General features: G+C 40.7%; 1 protein-coding gene across 1 annotated transcript in view; it reads right to left on the bottom strand.

Annotated features, from left to right (window-relative positions):
* Positions 1-20,945, bottom strand: part of myo1d (myosin 1D) — a gene marked incomplete at its 3' end in the record, with an annotated part of 78,919 nt that overhangs the window by 36,533 nt on the left and 21,441 nt on the right. Inside the window, exons 3-11 of the mRNA XM_072448471.1 lie at positions 20,674-20,767; positions 20,209-20,374; positions 20,080-20,133; positions 19,906-20,001; positions 17,653-17,769; positions 16,447-16,650; positions 11,074-11,219; positions 10,873-10,987; positions 10,211-10,381 (exon numbers count right to left, since the gene is read on the bottom strand). Of these exons, the coding sequence (XP_072304572.1) occupies positions 10,211-10,381; positions 10,873-10,987; positions 11,074-11,219; positions 16,447-16,650; positions 17,653-17,769; positions 19,906-20,001; positions 20,080-20,133; positions 20,209-20,374; positions 20,674-20,767 (1,163 nt within the window). The remainder of the gene's footprint in view (positions 1-10,210; positions 10,382-10,872; positions 10,988-11,073; positions 11,220-16,446; positions 16,651-17,652; positions 17,770-19,905; positions 20,002-20,079; positions 20,134-20,208; positions 20,375-20,673; positions 20,768-20,945) is intronic.

The following is a 20,945-nucleotide window of genomic DNA, read 5'->3' on the forward strand; positions in this document are numbered from 1 at the left end:
TCCCACCTGTACATTTTCAGACACCTATATCCAGCATACACTCAAACACTTCTGTGCTGTCCGCTTTATATATGAACAATTATCCAATTATATAAATAATAATAAATAATTATTATTTATATATGAACAATTATATTTATTTATAGGAGATCTTCTACTGAAAGTGTTTTTCAGACTTCCTATAAGTGATCTGTTCTTCTGTATCTACCTTTGTATCTACCTGCGTTGCACCAATGAAATTTCCCCATGTGGGACAATAAAGGAATATATTTATTGACAGTGTGCTTTATAATCCTTTATAAGCCTTTTGGTGCGGAAAATACGGTAGTTCTGTTTTTCATATTTTTAAGATTGTAAAAAAACAAAGGTCAATAGTTTTATCTTGTTCCAAGTGTGTAGATACTATTATTACATGTTTTCATTTTGTTCTGCATTTATGTTAGGGTTAAGAACGTCAAATATCACACTCCTAAACTAAACTTGTATTACTGCTCGGCACCAGGAGCTAAAGACATGCTATTGGTTTGTGGGTGCTTCTTTAAATGTAAAGTTTATAAGTAACAGCATCCTTCATTCAAATAATGCAAGTTACATTTTATGACACGGCAATTTAAATGCAGTAATAATTCACCGGAGGATTTCAGCTTACAAATGTGCTTTTAAATTTTAAAAGCACATTTGTAAGCTGAAATCGCCGTCTAATGTTGCCAGGCATCTGTGAGCAGTGAAAGCAAAGACACAGTAATCAACATTAGCATTGATCTGCCTTAAAGTTGGATGCAGGAAACGGCAGATGTGTGAGACGAGCAGCAGCAGGAGGAGAATCGACTCTGAGGCGGAGAAAGAGTCAACAATCAATATTTCCTAAAGAACTAGATCATCCTTACCTCACTTTGCATTGCATTAATCAAGAGTTTCTGACATAATTCTGTATTGAAGGTGGTGATATATTGATATAAGTTGTAAGATAAGACAATAAGTAATCAAAAAGCTGCTAACGGAATAAAGAAAATAAATCATAAAAAAGAAAAAGTATATTTAGGCCCGAGCGCCACAAGCTGGCGAGAGGCCTATTAGTCTCGTAAGGCCGTGCGAAGCACGGCTGCGAAAGTGCGCACGTAGTGCGCACGAAATCGAGCGCGAAGCGCTCGCCCACTTCCAAACACTCACTAACGCACTCCTCCACTCATGCACGCCCCGTGCATGCTAATTAGTTGTAGGAAAATGGAACATTACCGTTGTAAACGGGCGAAGCCCGTGCAAAAGTTTGCACTAAACGAGCACTTTACATTGGGATGACGACCGCGAAGCGGTCGTCATCCCCATATAAAGCACTCATTTGCGCTAAGTAGCTCACGAATACGTTCCCCATCTCTTGCATGTTCCGTGCATATAAGCATGTAATGCAAAAATTGAACATTATTACTGTATAGAGGGCCAAAAACACAAAGTGGGCGGAGCCCACTCAAAATTATCGAAAGTACCCGTCAGTGACCAGGGACCCACACCATGAGGTAGGAAAGCGCGAGCGCTTTCCGAAAATGTATAGTTTATGATATTTGAAAAATGGGAAACATTGTTTTCGCATCGGAATATTGTTCTTTCTTCTTCTTCTCGGGACCAACCCCCCCATTTTTCACCCAGTGAACATTGAAGAAAAGTCACAAAAATTTGCACACCTCTAAAAATCGTGCCTCTCTACATTCTGGCTATTTCCCTTTTCTAAAATAAAAAAAATTGGCGCGTCAGCGCCCCCAAATGTACCAAAAATGCATTGAGGGATGGGAAATGACCCCAAAAAAATCTGATCGTAGAATCATGAAATTTGGCGCAGAGGTAGATGGTGACAAGAGAAGTAAAAAATATTATTACGGCAACGCCGTCTGCCCAACCAAATGTCGGCCATATTGCTTCAAAAATGGCTAAACATGACTTCGGAGTTTTTCCAAACGTCGTACTTTTACAAACTCCTCCCAGGGCGTTGGCCCTAAAAAGCTGAAATTTGGTGAAAATGCTACTGAGGAGTGGGACATCAAAAGTTATCCAAATTACATTGATACCTGTCACGGTCTCTGTGCGGCGAAGCCGCAAACTGTAGCTAGAATTTCAGAAATCTCCCATATGTAAAATGTCTGCCGTTTGCGCAGATAAAGTCCGAATTGCGTCAAATTAGAATCAGTTGTTAAACTCTTTGCCCTAAACCTACTTGAAGTGAAATAAATTTATTTGGCGCCACAGCGCCCCCTACAGATTTTATATGGAGGTTAAATGTTTAGTTTTGCGAAATTATATGAAATTTGACACACAACTCAATTTTAGCATCCCCATCAAAAAAGTCAGTGAGACCCATGTCATAATTGTTATGGCGTTGCCGTAGCAATGACCAAAACCTCCCATGTTATTCCAATGGGGAAATCGCCAGAACATGTTTACACTTTAGACTTTCACAAACTCCTCCCAGGGCGTTAGCCCTATTAACCTGAAATTTGGTGAGACTCATCTTCAGTGGTGGACCATCAAAAGGTATCCACATTTTTATTCAAAGAGTCACGGTGTCTGTGCGGCAAAGGCGCACATTTTGCCAAGAATTCAAAATAAAATTGCTTTCTGATGGTAAAACAAAGGGGAGAAGATGTGACAGCGTCACAGATTCAGCAGTAGGCGTAATAAAAGGACAATTGGGGCGCGTTAGCGCCCCCTCCTCTTGCGGCGTGGCGGCGGCGTAGCGAGGGCCGATCATTGCCGCTTGCGGCTATATTTTTTATTATTTTTCTTGTTCTTCTTCAGCGCTTTGAACTCTAATTTGACCCCCTGAACATGCTCAAAAACTCACCAAACTTTGCCCAAAATTCAGAATCGGCGAAAAATTTTGTTTTTTCTGGGCCATTTTTTTTTTTGTTAAAAAATGGCGCGACAGCGCCACCGACAAAAGTCAAAATACATTGCGCCTATGGGAGACGCCCCAAGGTCAACTTTGGCGTAAAGCTACGAAATTCGGGACACGCATTCCTCTTGTGAGGACAAAAAAAAAATATTATTGTGGCCACGCCCCCAGAATTACCCTATGCCCGCCATCTTCCTTTGAAAATGAAAACACGCTGTGTTAGCCATTTTGTTCACGTCAAACTTTGACAAACTCCTCCTAGGGCGTTTTGCCCACCGACTTCAAAATCGGCGTACGTCCTCTGGACAAGTGGGGCATCTAAAGTTATCCAATTTTTTGAGATACCTTTTACGGTCTGTGTGCGGCGCAGCCGCAAAGTTGGACAACTTATTTTGGAATATTGCAGATCTAAAAATTGCTCCCATTTGATCAAAACCAGTCCGATTAAGACCAAATTTGAATCAGTTGTTAAACTTTCTAGTTTGGACCAGTTTAGGCTGACAAAATTGAAATGGCCACGATAGCGCCCCCTACAGAGTGACCTTTAAATTAACATTGAAGGTCAAAAATTAGTTTTACCAAAATTGTCTAAACTTTACCCAAAATTCTATTTTGCCGTCCCAATCACAAAAGCCAATCACAAAAATGCCTAATTTTTTACGGCGTAGTCGTAGCGATGACAGAAACCTCCCATGTTATCCCTATGGGAAAACCACAAAATCTCTCAAATTACCACATTTTTATGTTTTACACTTTAACGAAGTCCTCCTAGTGCGTTTTGCCCACCAACCTCAAAATCGGTGTACGTCCTCTAGACATGTGGGGCATCTAAAGTTAAAATTTTAAGGGTAACTTTTACGGTCTCTGTGCGACGGAGCCGCAAACGTTTCCCAGAATTCTGACTATTTGGCCTTCAGAGTGGCCTATAAACAATAGAGATTTTCCAAATGACATGATATTTTGAACAAAATTCTAATTTGCCATCCTGATCATAAAAGTATGAGAGCCAAAGTCATATTTTGTACGGCGTAACCGTAGCGTTGACAGAAACATCCCATGTTATCCTTATGGGAAAATCGTAGAATCGCTCAAATCACCACATTTTTACGCTTCACACTTTAAGGAACTCCTCCTAGGGCGATTGCCCGATCAAGTTCATATTTGGAGAATATCATCTACACAAGCGGGGCATCAAAAGTTATCCATATTTTGATTCTAAGTGCTACGGTCTCTGTGTGGCGGACCCGCAAATATATGTGAGAAATGGGAAAACAGCGAAATCTCTAAAATGACCACATTTTTACGCTTCACACTTTAACGAACTCCTCCTAGGCCGATTGCCCGATCAAGCTCATATTTGGGGAAAATCATCTACACAAACGGGGCATCAAAAGTTAGTCATATTTTGATTTTAAGTGGTACGGTCTCTGTGCCGTGGAGCTGCAAATATACTGTCACAAATGGGAAAACGCCAAATCCTTGAAATGTTCACATTTACGCTTCACACTTTAATGAAGTCCTCTGTGGGCAATAGCTCGATCAAGCTCATATTTGGGAAAAATAATCTACACAAGCGGAGCATCAAAATTTATCCATATTTTTATTCCAAGTGTCACGGTCTCTGTGCGCTGGAGCTGCACATTTGACCGACATTTGTGTTCATTTGCACTGGTTAAGCACAGCATTGTACATGTCCAATGTGTCGCTGTCTTAGTTCTTAGACAATTGCGTTAGCGCCATCTCTGTAAAATGCAGAGAGCAGAGTCGGAAGGCCGGCGGCCCGCGAGGGCCGTTGGATGCCGCTTGCGGCTTTAATTATTTTTATTTTTCTTGTTCTTCTGCTTTTTGAGCTCTAATTTGACCCCCTGAACATGCTCAAAAACTCACCAAACTTTGCCCAAAATTCAGAATCGGCGAAAAATTTGATTTTTTCTGGGCCATTTTTTTTTTCGTTAAAAAATGGCGCGACAGCGCCACCGACAAAAGTCAAAATACATTGCGCCTATGGGAGACGCCCCGAGGTCAACTTTGTCGTAAAGCTACGAAATTCGGGACACGCATTCCTCTCGTGAGGACAAAAAAAAAATATTATTGTGGCCACGCCCCCAGACTTACCCTATGGCCGCCATCTTCCTTTGAAAATGAAAACAAGCTGAGTTAGCCATTTTGTTTACGTCAAACTTTGACGAACTCCTCCTAGGGCGTTTTGCCCACCGACTTCAAAATCGGCGTACGTCCTCTGGACAAGTGGGACATCTAAAGTTATCCAATTTTTTGAGATACCTTTTACGGTCTGTGTGCGGCGCAGCCGCAAAGTTGGACAACTTATTTTGGAATATTGCAGATCTAAAAATTGTTCCCATTTGATCAAAACCAGTCCGATTAGGACCAAATTTGAATCAGTTGTTAAACTTTCTAGTTTGGACCAGTTTAGGCTGACAAAATTGAAATGGGCGCGATAGCGCCCCCTACAGAGTGACCTTTAAATTAACATTGAAGGTCAAAAATTAGTTTTACCAAAATTGTCTAAACTTTACCCAAAATTCTACTTTGCCGTCCCAATCACAAAAGCCAATCACAAAAATGCCTAATTTTTTACGGCGTAGTCGTAGCGATGACAGAAACCTCCCATGTTATCCCTATGGGAAAACCACAAAATCTCTCAAATTACCACATTTTTACGCTTCACACTTTAACGAACTCCTCCTAGGGCGATTGTCCGATCAAGTTCATATTTGGAGAATATCATCTACACAAGCGGGGCATCAAAACGTATCCATATTTTGATTCTAAGTGCTACGGTCTCTGTGTGGCGGACCCGCAAATATATTTCAGAAATGGGAAAACAGCGAAATCTCTAAAATGACCACATTTTTACGCTTCACACTTTAACGAACTCCTCCCAGGGCGATTGCCCGATCAAGCTCATATTTGGGGAAAATCATCTACACAAACGGGGCATCAAAAGTTATCCATATTTTGATTTTAAGTGCTACGGTCTCTGTGCCGTGGAGCTGCAAATATACTGTCACAAATGGGAAAAACGCCAAATCCTTGAAATGTTCACATTTACGCTTCACACTTTAACAAACTCCTCCTAGTGCGTTTGGCCCACCGATCTCAAAATTGGTGTACCTCCTCTAGACAAGTGGGGCATCAAAAGTTATTCAAATTTTATGGATAACATTTACGGTCTCTGTGCAGCTGAGCCGCAAACTTTTCGCAGAATTTGGACTATTTGGCCTTCAGAGTGGCCTATAAACAAGAGTTTTTCCAAATGACATGACATTTTGCACACAATTCTCATTTGCCATTCCCAAAATAAAAGTATGGGAGCCAAAGTCATATTTGGTAAAGCGTAGCCGTAGCGATGACAGAAACATCCCATGTTATCCCTATGGGGAAACCGCAAAATCTCTAAAATGACCACATTTTTACACTTCACACTTTAACAAACTCCTCCTAGGGCGATTATCCGATCAAGTTCATATTTGGGGAGAATCATCTACACAAGCGGGGCATCAAAAGTTATCCATATTTTTATTCCAAGTGTCACGGTCTCTGTGCGCTGGAGCTGCACATTTGACCGATATTTGTCTTCATTTGCACTGGTTAAGCACAGCATTGTACATGTCCAATGTGTCGCTGTCTTAGTTCTTAGACAATTACGTTAGCGCCAACTCTGTAAAATGCAGAAAGCAGAGTCGGAAGGCCGGCGGCCCGCGAGGGCCGTTGGATGCCGCTTGCGGCTTTAATTTTTCTTGTTCTTCTGCTTTTTGAGCTCTAATTTGACCCCCTGAACATGCTCAAAAACTCACCAAACTTTACCCAAAATTCAAAATCGGCGAAAAATTTTGTTTTTTCTGGGCCATTTTTTTTTTCGTTAAAAAATGGCCGACAGCGCCACCGACAAAAGTCAAAATACATTGCGCCTATGGGAGACGCCCCGAGGTCAACTTTGTCGTAGAGCTACGAAATTCGGAACACGCATTCCTCTTGTGAGGACAAAAAACAAATATTATTGTGGCCACGCCCCCAGAATTACCCTATGCCCGCCATCTTCCTTTGAAAATGAAAACACGCTGTGTTAGCCATTTTGTTCACGTCAAACTTTGACAAACTCCTCCTAGGGCGTTTTGCCCACCGACTTCAAAATCGGCGGACGTCCTCTGGACAAGTGGGGCATCTAAAGTTATCCAATTTTTTGAGATACCTTTTACGGTCTGTGTGCGGCGCAGCCGCAAAGTTGGACAACTTATTTTGGGATATTGCAGATCTAAAAATTGTTCCCATTTGATCAAAACAAGTCCGATTAGGACCAAATTTGAATCAGTTGTTCAACTTTCTAGTTTGGACCAGTTTATGCTGACAAAATTGAAATGGGCGCGATAGCGCCCCCTACAGAGTGACCTTTAAATTAACATTGAAGGTCAAAAATTAGTTTTACCAAAATTTTCTAAACTTTACCCAAAATTCTATTTTGGCGTTGCGATCAAAAAAGCCAATCAGACAAACGCCTTAATTTTTACGGCGTAGTCGTAGCGATGACATAAACCTCCCATGTTATCCCTATGGGAAAACCGCTAAATCTCTCGAATATCCACATTTTTATGTTTTACACTTTAATGAAGTCCTCCTAGTGCGTTTTGCCCACCGACCTCAAAATCGGTGTACGTCCTCTAGACAAGTGGGGCATCTAAAGTTATCCAAATTTTAAGGATAGCTTTTACGGTCTCTGTGCGACGGAGCCGCAAACTTTTCCCTGAATTCTGACTATTTGGCCTTCAGAGTGGCCTATAAACAATAGAGTTTTTCCAAATGACATTATATTTTGCACAAAATTCTAATTTGCAATCCTGATCATAAAAGTATGAGAGCCAAAGTCATATTTTGTACGGCGTAACCGTAACGATGACAGAAACATCCCATGATATCCTTATGGGAAATTCGCGAAATTGCTCAAATCACCACATTTTTACGCTTCACACTTTAACGAACTCCTCCTAGGGCGATTGTCTGATCAAACTCATATTTGGGGAAAATCATCTACACAAGCGGGGCATCAAAAGTTATCCATATTTTGATTCTAAGTGCTACGGTCTCTGTGTGGCTGACCCGCAAATATATGTCACAAATGGGAAAACAGCGGAATCTCTAAAATGACCACATTTTTACGCTTCACACTTTAACGAACTCCTCCTAGGGCGATTGTCCGATCAAGTTCATATTTGGGGAAAATCATCTACACAAGCGAGGCATCAAAAGTTATCCATATTTTGATTCTAAGTGCTACGGTCTCTGTGTGGCTGACCCGCAAATATATGTCACAAATGGGAAAACAGCAAAATCTCTCAAATTACCATATTTTTATGTTTTACACTTTAACAAACTCCTCCTAGTGCGTTTTGCCCACCGACCTCAAAATCGGTGTACGTCCTTTAGACAAGTGGGGCATCTAAAGTTATCCAAATTTTAAGGATAACTTTTACGGTCTCTGTGCGACGGAGCCACAAACTTTACCCAGAATTTGGACTATTTGGCCTTCAGAGTGGCCTATAAACAATAAAGTTTTTCCAAATAACATGACATTTTGCACTAAATTCTAATTTGCCATCCTGATCATAAAAGTATGACAGCCAAAGTCATATTTTGTACGGCGTAACCGTAGCGATGACAGAAACATCCCATGATATCCTTATGGGAAAATCGTTGAATTGCTCAAATCACCACATTTTTACGCTTCAAACTTTAACAAACTCCTCCGTGGGCAATAGCTCGATCAAGCTTTACTTTGGGAAATATCATCTACACAAGCGGGGCATCAAAAGTTATCCATATTTATATTCCAAGTGCTACGGTCTCTGTGCGGCGGCGCAGCAAATTTGACTGACACTTGTGTTCATTTGCACTGGATTGGCCATGTCCAATGTGTCGCCGTCTGTCAAGTTCTTTTTTAATTCAACACAATAAGGGCGCCATCTTTATCAAGTCGAAAGCGCAGAGTCGGAAGGCCGGCGGCCCGCGAGGGCCGTTGGATGCCGCTTGCGGCTTTAATTAAAGTATTATTTCTGCACTTTTGTGGTTAAACAATGCATTCACATGTGTACAGTACCAAATACATTTACAGTCACATTTCTGCTGCACTGTAAAAATGTGATCCGATTGTCATTGTAAACATTACCCACCATTATTATGCGACACAAAAGGAAGGCATGTTTTTGAAAGCACCTCTCTCTGCAGCCTGTTGCTGGGTGTATTTTTATCCTTTCGCCCAAGGACATACACGGATGTGCACTAGCCTGGCGCACCAGTCATTTTTAGCAGCATCACTGGTTTCCGCTCTCCTGTCCGCCCTGTTTTCATTTCGCCTCATAAATCTGTAAGGACCCCCTTCCACCAAACTCTTTAAAGTGCCAAATATATTTCCCCAACACCTCGTCCAACACGGCGCAGCAGCAGCAGCAGCAGCAGCAGTGCCCCATAGACTCCCCATTGGCTGCCAGTGACATCACTTCAGCAAAGTGTTAAGTCAGACTCACGCAATGTTGCTTTGACGGCTGATGCCCCCTAGTGACCGCAAAGAAAACTAAAAGATAATGTAATCGAACTAATATCAACATTATAATCCAATAAAAAGCTTTTCCTGTAGTTGCGATTGATGTGTAATTATCTAATATGAGGTGTCGATGTGTGTCGTACACAAGCTTACGAAAACTACGCCAAATGACAAAGCAAGTTGTGAACAAATTGGCTTATGTTTGTCTGGCTGGACAGTCCATTATCATGCATTAGTCTGTGAGTCTTCCTCATGATTGGATTTAACAAAATAGTGCTCAGTTCTGTCCTTGTCAGTCTCAACGTTGCTACAATCTGCCCTCTAGTGTTCAAATGATGAAATTACGACATAAACAATGGCACAGTGCATTCATTACACAATCAATTACATTAAATACAGTGTATGCCTTACTGAAATATACTTTCCTTTAAAACATCATTTAAGGTAAAATAATTTAGAATCTTGTCAACAATGTGGTTAGTACTTATAAAGGAAATGAGCAATAGTTTATGGTATTAATATTGGAAGCATTAACAAATCATTAGAAGTACCTCACCTCTAAATATTAGTTAATGCTTCAAATATCAATATATACAATGTTTTTAATGCATTGAAAAGAAGCAAAATTGTAACGTTGAGGATTTGTTTACTCATTTTGGAAACCAATACACTTCTAGACAGCACCATCACAGTATTTACAGCAGTATACATGTCATTTTGCCTAATTGTATCATCTCTTTCATGCAGGGTGTGGGTGAAGGTGATCGTACCTTGCGACTGCTGTAGTGGGCGTGCTTGGCCAGTTTCACGTTGAGTCCTTGAAGGAAAACCTCGTCGGTGACTTTGCCCACGTTCATACAGGCCTCGTCCAGGATGGAGAAGATCCCTTTGTGCTGCTGCTCCACCAAGTCCACGATGATCTGATTGTTGAAGTAATCGATCTGTGAAAACATTGTGATTATTTAAATAGGTCCGACAGAAACACATCATTTATACAGAAGAACAATAGGTTAAAGTAAATATCCTGACTAAGATCGAAATGTGGTTATTTCAAAATATCATGTAGAAGTAAATGTGCTGAATCATTTCAAACTATTTGTATTCGCATTACTGATACTTCAACCATTTCAACTGCAATCGTTACTAATATTATGTATTAGAGCACATACCATTTTGCTATTGAACAATGATGGAAGTAAAATGTATCCATCAGAAAGAACTATATCGGTCATATAGAGGAACTACTACGACTACTATTACTACTACTATCAATTAAATAAAGTTTATGTCAAGAAAAAAGAAGAAAAACTAAAACATACAGCAATAATAGTTATTTCATAATAGACAACGTATTAAAAAGAAAAATAAACAGAACACAAATCACAAAACTATAGCATAATCAAAAGTATACGTAATATAAACATTTATTTACATGTTTCCATGGGATTCCCTCCCTCTGATACTCCTCTTGTTCCTGCCTCAGCACCAGTTGGATGAACAACTGCTGCAGCTTCTCATTGCAGTAGTTTATACAAAACTGTTCAAAACTGAAACAAAAGTACACAAATTCAAACGAGCATTATTGGAAGGTAACAACGCTTATACAACTTTTAAGGTGTGAACTTCTACTGACCTGTTGTTTTGGAAAATTTCGAAGCCATAAATGTCCAGCACCCCGATCACAGTGTTCTTCCCGTGAACATTGGCGTCATAGTTTTTTACCTCGATTACGTCGTTGATTCGACCCACAATCCAACAAAACATGCGCTCGTACATGGCCTGTAATTACAGACAGACATTTGAATGGCTTAATGGCATTTCCAAAGCTAAAACTGACCCTTTACAGATCATTAAATCCCTCGCAGCTCTCAACAAAAATAATCAATTACCGAACTCAATTTAAAAAAGAATAATAATGCATTTTCCCTCATAAAAAACAAACAAAAAATTAATGATATTCAAATTTAGCATATCTTCTAAACAACATCTACAATATTTTCTAAATGTTGACATATTACTCACCTCAAAAACAAGCTACAATAAAAATTAAAGCCGCAAGCGGCATCCAACGGCCCTCGCGGGCCGCCGGCCTTCCGACTCTGCGCTTTCGACTTGATAAAGATGGCGCCCTTATTGTGTTGAATTAAAAAAGAACTTGACAGACGGCGACACATTGGACATGGCCAATCCAGTGCAAATGAACACAAGTGTCAGTCAAATTTGCTGCGCCGCCGCACAGAGACCGTAGCACTTAGAATATAAATATGGATAACTTTTGATGCCCCGCTTGTGTAGATGATATTTCCCAAAGTAAAGCTTGATCGAGCTATTGCCCACGGAGGAGTTTGTTAAAGTTTGAAGCGTAAAAATGTGGTGATTTGAGCAATTCAACGATTTTCCCATAAGGATATCATGGGATGTTTCTGTCATCGCTACGGTTACGCCGTACAAAATATGACTTTGGCTGTCATACTTTTATGATCAGGATGGCAAATTAGAATTTAGTGCAAAATGTCATGTTATTTGGAAAAAACTTTATTGTTTATAGGCCACTCTGAAGGCCAAATAGTCCAAATTCTGGGTAAAGTTTGTGGCTCCGTCGCACAGAGACCGTAAATGTTATCCTTAAAATTTGGATAACTTTAGATGCCCCACTTGTCTAAAGGACGTACACCGATTTTGAGGTCGGTGGGCAAAACGCACTAGGAGGAGTTTGTTAAAGTGTAAAACATAAAAATATGGTAATTTGAGAGATTTTGCTGTTTTCCCATTTGTGACATATATTTGCGGGTCAGCCACACAGAGACCGTAGCACTTAGAATCAAAATATGGATAACTTTTGATGCCTCGCTTGTGTAGATGATTTTCCCCAAATATGAACTTGATCGGACAATCGCCCTAGGAGGAGTTCGTTAAAGTGTGAAGCGTAAAAATGTGGTCATTTTAGAGATTCCGCTGTTTTCCCATTTGTGACATATATTTGCGGGTCAGCCACACAGAGACCGTAGCACTTAGAATCAAAATATGGATAACTTTTGATGCCCCGCTTGTGTAAATGATTTTCCCCAAATATGAGTTTGATCAGACAATCGCCCTAGGAGGAGTTCGTTAAAGTGTGAAGCGTAAAAATGTGGTGATTTGAGCAATTTCGCGAATTTCCCATAAGGATATCATGGGATGTTTCTGTCATCGTTACGGTTACGCCGTACAAAATATGACTTTGGCTCTCATACTTTTATGATCAGGATTGCAAATTAGAATTTTGTGCAAAATATAATGTCATTTGGAAAAACTCTATTGTTTATAGGCCACTCTGAAGGCCAAATAGTCAGAATTCAGGGAAAAGTTTGCGGCTCCGTCGCACAGAGACCGTAAAAGCTATCCTTAAAATTTGGATAACTTTAGATGCCCCACTTGTCTAGAGGACGTACACCGATTTTGAGGTCGGTGGGCAAAACGCACTAGGAGGACTTCATTAAAGTGTAAAACATAAAAATGTGGATATTCGAGAGATTTAGCGGTTTTCCCATAGGGATAACATGGGAGGTTTATGTCATCGCTACGACTACGCCGTAAAAATTAAGGCGTTTGTCTGATTGGCTTTTTTGATCGCAACGCCAAAATAGAATTTTGGGTAAAGTTTAGAAAATTTTGGTAAAACTAATTTTTGACCTTCAATGTTAATTTAAAGGTCACTCTGTAGGGGGCGCTATCGCGCCCATTTCAATTTTGTCAGCATAAACTGGTCCAAACTAGAAAGTTGAAAAACTGATTCAAATTTGGTCCTAATCGGACTTGTTTTGATCAAATGGGAACAATTTTTAGATCTGCAATATCCCAAAATAAGTTGTCCAACTTTGCGGCTGCGCCGCACACAGACCGTAAAAGGTATCTCAAAAAATTGGATAACTTTAGATGCCCCACTTGTCCAGAGGACGTCCGCCGATTTTGAAGTCGGTGGGCAAAACGCCCTAGGAGGAGTTTGTCAAAGTTTGACGTGAACAAAATGGCTAACACAGCGTGTTTTCATTTTCAAAGGAAGATGGCGGGCATAGGGTAATTCTGGGGGCGTGGCCACAATAATATTTGTTTTTTGTCCTCACAAGAGGAATGCGTGTTCCGAATTTCGTAGCTCTACGACAAAGTTGACCTCGGGGCGTCTCCCATAGGCGCAATGTATTTTGACTTTTGTCGGTGGCGCTGTCGCGCCATTTTTTAACGAAAAAAAAAATGGCCCAGAAAAAACAAAATTTTTCGCTGATTTTGAATTTTGGGTAAAGTTTGGTGAGTTTTTGAGCATGTTCAGGGGGTCAAATTAGAGCTCAAAAAGCAGAAGAACAAGAAAAATAATAAAAAATATAGCCGCAAGCGGCAATGATCGGCCCTCGCCACGCCGCCGCCACACCGCCGCCACGCCGCAAGAGGAGGGGGCGCTAACGCGCCCCAATTGTCCTTTTATTACGCCTACTGCTGAATCTGTGACGCTGTCACATCTTCTCCCCTTTGTTTTACCATCAAAAAGCTATTTTATTTTGAATTCTTGGCAAAATGTGCGGCTTTGCCGCACAGACACCGTGACTCTTTGAATGAAAATGTGGATAACTTTTGATGGTCCACCCCTGAAGATGAGTCCCACCAAATTTCAGGTTAATAGGGCTGACGCCCTGGGAGGAGTTTGTGAAAGTCTAAAGTGTAAACATGTTCTGGCGATTTCCCCATTGGAATAACATGAAAGGTTTCGGTCATCGTTGGGCAACGCCATAACAATTATGACATGGGTCTCATTGACTTTTTTGATGGGGATGCTAAAATTGAGTTGTGTGTCAAATTTCATATAATTTCGCAAAACTAAACATTTAACCTCCATATAAAATCTGTAGGGGGCGCTGTGGCGCCAAATGAATTTATTTCACTTCAAGTAGGTTTAGGGCAAAGAGTTTAACAACTGATTCTAATTTGATGCAATTCGGACTTTATCTGCGCAAACGGCAGAAATTTTAAATATGGGAGATTTCTGAAATTTTAGTTACAGTTTGCGGCTTCGCCGCACAGAGACCGTGAGAGGTATCAATGTAATTTGGATAACTTTTGATGTCCCACTCCGCAGTAGCATTTTCACCAAATTTCAGCTTTTTAGGGCCAACGCCCTGGGAGGAGTTCGTAAAAGTACGACGTTTGGAAAAACTCCGAAGTCATGTTTAGCCATTTTTGAAGCAATATGGCCGACATTTGGTTCGGGGGACGGCGTTGCCGTAATAATATTTTTTACTTCTCTTGTCACCATCTACCTCTGCGCCAAATTTCATGATTCTACGATCAGATTTTTTTTGGGTCATTTCCCATCTCTCAATGCATTTTTGGTACATTTGGTGGCGCTGACGCGCCAATTTTTTTTATTTTAGAAAAGGGAAATAGCCAGAATGTAGAGAGGCACGATTTTTAGAGGTGTGCAAATTTTTGTGACTTTTCGTCAATGTTCACTGGGTGAAAAATAGGGGGGTTGGTCCCGAGAAGAAGAAGAAGAAAGAAAGAAAGAAAGAAAGAATAATATTCCGATGCGAAAACAATGTTTCCCATTTTTCAAATATCATAAACTATACATTTTCGGAAAGCGCTCGCGCTTTCCTACCTCATGGTGTGGGTCCCTGGTCACTGACGGGTACTTTCGATAATTTTGAGTGGGCTCCGCCCACTTTGTGTTTTTGGCCCTCTATACAGTAATAATGTTCAATTTTTGCATTACATGCTTATATGCACGGAACATGCAAGAGATGGGGAACGTATTCGTGAGCTACTTAGCGCAAATGAGTGCTTTATATGGGGATGACGACCGCTTCGCGGTCGTCATCCCAATGTAAAGTGCTCGTTTAGTGCGAACTTTTGCACGGGCTTCGCCCGTTTACAACGGTAATGTTCCATTTTCCTACAACTAATTAGTATGCACGGGGCGTGCATGAGTGGAGGAGTGCGTTAGTGAGTGTTTGGAAGTGGGCGAGCGCTTCGCGCTCGATTTCGTGCGCACTACGTGCGCACTTTCGCAGCCGTGCTTCGCACGGCCTTACGAGATTAATAGGCCTCTCGCCAGCTTGTGGCGCTCGGGCCTAATAATAATATTTTTAGCAAAAACAATATAGCCGTTTCCACTATAACAACAAATTATACATCGTTTGAAAGCTCTAAGCCTTCCCGATGCCGCCATGGGGTGGAATCATCATTACGAGCGCTTACGCGCTCGTCACTCCCTATTCCGTCGGGATGCCCCGCCCACTCCCCATAGACTTCCATTGATTTGAGCAGATACAAGCATGGCCCATGCCTGCGGCATGGATTCTCGCGTACGGGACGATGCCAGGAGGGTTTTTGAAGGAATGCAGCGCTTCGCGCTGCTGTTGTCAACAATTAGTGAATGGGCTACGCCCATTCACTAATTGTTGACTATTTCTGTCATAGCAGGAGTAAGTATGCATGATCCATGCCTTCGGCATGGGCTAGTTCACTGTACTTGCCAGGGGCGACGGGGTACCAAACATGCGGGCGCAGACAGTTGCAACGCTGCCTTCGGCAGCGTTGCGGGAGCAATAGGCCCTCCGCCCTGCTGGGGCTCGGGCCTAAAAATATTTTATATTTTTTATTATACCGTATCTCCCAGCTCATGCTGACCCCACTGATTCAAACAACCTTTTAGTGGCCTTTTAGTATTAACCTCCAGGTCATTATCCATCATCAAAATACTCCAGAAATAAAACTAACACTGCCGCAATTTCGCCTACCTAAACGTTGTATTGCATGTTCTGTATTTGCGTTTGAACTTCCTAAACAGCAGTGAGTCAGATTGTTTTTGACCCAAAGCGTCGGTCTTGATCCTGCCCACACGCATCTCATCTCCACAGTGTCCGCCCTCTGCTCCGAGTCACAGTACCGTGACTCATGCGGGTTAAAATAACCTCAAGGAAATTAGGAAGCACCCACAATCTGTTTGATGTAATTTATTAGAAACTGAACGAACCTTGGCAAGAGCGTCCCGTCCATAGCTGGCCTCTTGTTCAGTGTGTTGCTTCTCGATGACATCTCGGCCGGTGGCGACAGTGCGATACAGCAAGGCCTTCTCTACGTTCTCCTCTTTGGTGGAGAGTAGATCTTTGAGCACAGAGACTAGCTTTGAGTTTTCTATCAGGGTCACGTCACCATCCACGCCGAAGGTTAGGTTTCCCTGTGGACAGATAAGGCAGTCAAAATAACACAGCGGAGAATAAAGCTAAAAAACACACAGTACATTCACAGTAGCAAGTTGTGTTGCACGTGTGTATAATATGAGAGCAATAATAGCTAAGGAGATATACTAAAGATACACTTGTCTAAAGGTAGGATCATTTTGAAGCTCATAGATAGGGCTGGGTACCGTTTAAAGGTACCAGTACAGGACATGATGACATAAAATCATATTCTATGGAATGTATGAACAGTTGTAATGCTAGATAGTGATTAATACAGGAAGAGGAACCTAAAAAAAGTATCGTTATTGTTCAAATTCTACTACTAGTACCTGGAAAAAAAAGATACTCTACTCAATGAAACACTAACACATCAGAAGCGGGTTATTAAAGTGGTGCATACTGTTATTGTGTTCTTGGGAAAAACACTTCAGTCGTCTTCCAATATGAATGTGATGTATGCCAGTTTACCTTCAGAAGTAACATACCACAACTAAGTATGTGAAGTTAAATCAATAAAAGAGAATAATCTGAATTTAAATTATCCTAGTTATCTAATACCTTATTTTTTTGCATTATAAGGCGCACTTTAAAAGCCTTTAATTTTCTCTAAAAATGACAGTGCTCCTTATAATCCAGTGCGCCTTAAATATGGACTAATTCTGGTTGTGCTTACTGACCTCGAAGCGATTTTGTGTGGTACACGTTTTGTTTCGCTTAATGCGCCTTATATTTGAAAAATGATCAAAAATAGACCATTCATTGACAGTGCGCCTTATAGTGCGGAACATACGGTATGTTGGGTGAGAATGAGTGGTCCGTTCTATTAGTATTAGTAAGTGTATTAGTACTGAAAAAGAAAGATAAAACCTCCATGATCATTGAACGTATAACTTGTCTAATGTACACTATGATGCCGTGTAATCCCCATATAGTCTCCACACTGGGACACAGAGCTGGCATCGGACAGGTTTTGAGGACGCTTCATTATCGAGCCGTACCAGATGCAGGATGGTGGCCAGGATCTTGTAAACCGTCTGGAGCTCGTCCCCAGTGAAGCCGATCACTTTCATCGCGTCAGCCACAGCTTTGAAGTCGGCATTATCGTTAATGCCCGACTACAAAAGACACAAAGAGGAACGGATTTAGAAATGGAGAGACGGCGCTGCCAATAGGCAATGCGAGGAGGCTTGCTGGCACAGTAATTACAATACAGAAATATGTCTGAAATATCCAGGGGAAAAAATAGAACACAGCAATCACAGGACGGACCATTCCCGCAAAGTAGGATTTACATGAAGTCAAAGCACATAAATGTTACCAAGACAACTGATGAAATATATATATAACTGATGAAAATAGAGTGTTTATTTTAGTAGTATTATCTTGCTGTTTTTTATTTTATTTAATTTAATTTTAATTTTATTTTTATCTTTATTTATTTTTCCCCTCCATTCCTTATTAGGAAATGAGGTTTTGTCTATAGGAGTTTTTGTATATAAGAGTTTTTGTTTATAAGAGTTCTTCTATTAAGAGTATTTTTTAACCTTCCTAAAGTTTAACCAAACCCTAACCTAAGTAAAACATTTGCCCATTAAAACTTTCTTATATTTGTGTTGTTTTTTGGAACATCAGTGTTGTTGATGTGTCCATGATAAGTTATCTGTTCTTTTCCTCTGTATCTACCTGCGTTGCAACAATGAAATTTCCCCATGTGTGGACAATAATAGGAATATCTTATCTTATCTTACAAGTGACTACTGCTATGAATGCCGCTGTGTAATAGCTATCCATGTAAATATCAAAAATACAAATATTAAAGATAATTACCATGGTTGGAGAATACGTTTTCAGACTAGTTTTACAAACATTTGCAGTGAAAAGCATCTGCAATATATACGCACATTTAATATCTACTCAAAACAATAAGCCACAAAAGTAGTCCATAACATAGCGCTATAAAGTCAGATTTGCTGATGCAGTTTTCCCACACCACTGACTCAGCGCTGCGGGTTCAGTGTTCTCGGTGATGTCAGATGTTTGTTATTGTCAAGTGGTTTCCAGGCCCATTATGCGGATGCAGAAACAGCAGCACGAGGCACGGCATGTTTAAATGATTGTCCCCGTGTCTCCTCCTAACCCTGCACAGATGCTGGTAATCACAGGTGTAATGACTGTTTTCCAAGACTTGACACAATAGTTCAACTTCAAAACAAATGTGCCAAAAACTGCCTTTCTTGTGTACGCTTGTGGCGAGACGACATCTGCAAGTCGTACTGTCTGCAAACAAAGAGTCCAGACAATAGTTTATGCGCCGTCAGCCACATAAAACACACATGTGCAACCGAATAGAGCATCAACATTCACGTTTAGAATGCATTTCTCCTGTTAATATTGCTGTGAATTGCGCACTGTCCCTGTGCCATTAAATAAATAAGCTTGAATAAATAATTGTAAGTAAGTAATTTAAAAACACCACAATGGCCAAAAGTGCTGTACAAAGGCAATATAAAATACAATAGAACATACAAAACAAGGTAAAATAATGCTATAAAATGTTCTGCTCATCTTGTAAGAGCTTGTGTAAACAAAAAAGGCTGTTCTAATGCCCAAAGACTACTCTGGAAGACTATTCCAGAGTCTGGGACCCGCCACTGCAAAAGTGCAGTCCCCTTTGGTTTTCAAACGTGACCTCTGAACATCTAAAGTCATCAGATTTGATGATCTCAATGCTCTAGGAACATGGACAGACAAAAGCTCTGAAAGATAAGGAGGAGCCAGTCCATTCCAACATTTGAAAACCATCAACAACATCTTAAATCATTCCTGAAGCTGACAGGAGCCAGTGCAAAGAGGCCAGCACAGGAGAAATGTGATCATATTTTCTGGTGCCCTGTGAGCAAACGAGCAGCTGCATTCTGGACAAACTGCAGGCGGTGGATGGAGGCCTGGTCTAACCCAGATTACAGGGAGTTACAGTAGTCTAAGTGTCAGGTTATAAAAGTATGAATAACATGTTCTAGGACATTGTTTCACCTTTCTGAGCAAGTGCAGTTGATAAAAGTTGATAACAACTTGGCTGATTTGCTGCATGGTCAAATTTAAAAGAGCCATCGAAAACAACACCCACATTTCTGTCAGACGGGTGGCAGAAGGAACTCAGCGGCCCCAGATAAGTTTCAGCATTTGCTAGTGCCATCCAAAGTATATCCTCATTGTTGAATTGTAAGATAAAGTAAATATAGAAAAAACACCTTTAATTGGCCTCCGACTTTGACGTAGTTGTAAGCTTTTGGGTCTTTCTGGATGTGAAGAGATCGTAGTAAAGATTCTGGAGCGCCTCTGAGTAACTAACACAGAATAAAACAGAATATTTATATTAGTTTGAAGTACAACACAGTGATATTTGAATCTGTTGTATCGATGACCTGATAGAAAGAATGGAAGCTCCGCTCTCCTTCTTGTTGGACAATTACTCTGGACTGTTAAAAAATGAAACAATTCTTACAACATTATTGCATTTTTGTCTGCAAAACTAAAGCTTCTAGAGTCCATACCTTCTCCAGCAGGTAGTTGCTGATGTGGCCTCCGATTGGATCACCCTTGAAATCAAAATTGATGTCCATATATTTCCCAAAGCGGCTGGAGTTGTCGTTTCGGTTGGTCTTGGCGTTTCCAAAGGCCTCCAGGACACAATTGGATTTAAGCAGCATATTTTTTACCCTTTCAAGAAATATTCAATGTAATGTTATTGATATGGCTTAGGTTTTATGACTTTACAGTGTTTCTACATTAAATAGTCCAATAGTCTAATTATAAAGAGGAGTATTTAAGCCTGCATGACTTAATAATGGTGATGTAATGTCTTATCTCAACTGTTGACTTTGGGTGCAGCCCAATATTATCAGTCATATCATTTCAGTCAATATTTAACCTGGTTACTGAACTCCCTTTCTTATTTTACTTTTTGACCTACATTTGGCCCAGTCTGAACCCCCGCCCACACCTCACGCTGAGCGTACCTTTCGACTTCAGCCCTCTGATTAGGATTAGTGATAGCAGCGATGTATTGCATTATGTACTTGCTGGCTTCTGTTTTTCCTGCTCCACTTTCCCCTGTAAAAAAGAAGCAAAAACTAGATCAATAAAATCACATAATTGAAGTACCGTGAATGTTTATGAACTGAATCACTGTAGAACTAAGGTGTCAGTTTCTACTTTGACCACAGTGTGGTGCTATATTCATTGTTTTGTAGGCGCACAGCTTGCAGCCACATGTTTCTGAGGGCAAATT

The sequence above is a fragment of the Eucyclogobius newberryi genome, unplaced genomic scaffold (assembly GCF_026437365.1).
Source record: "Eucyclogobius newberryi isolate DKJ021-1_F unplaced genomic scaffold, fEucNew1.0.hap1 SCAF_167, whole genome shotgun sequence".
Lineage (NCBI taxonomy): Eukaryota > Metazoa > Chordata > Actinopteri > Gobiiformes > Gobiidae > Eucyclogobius > Eucyclogobius newberryi.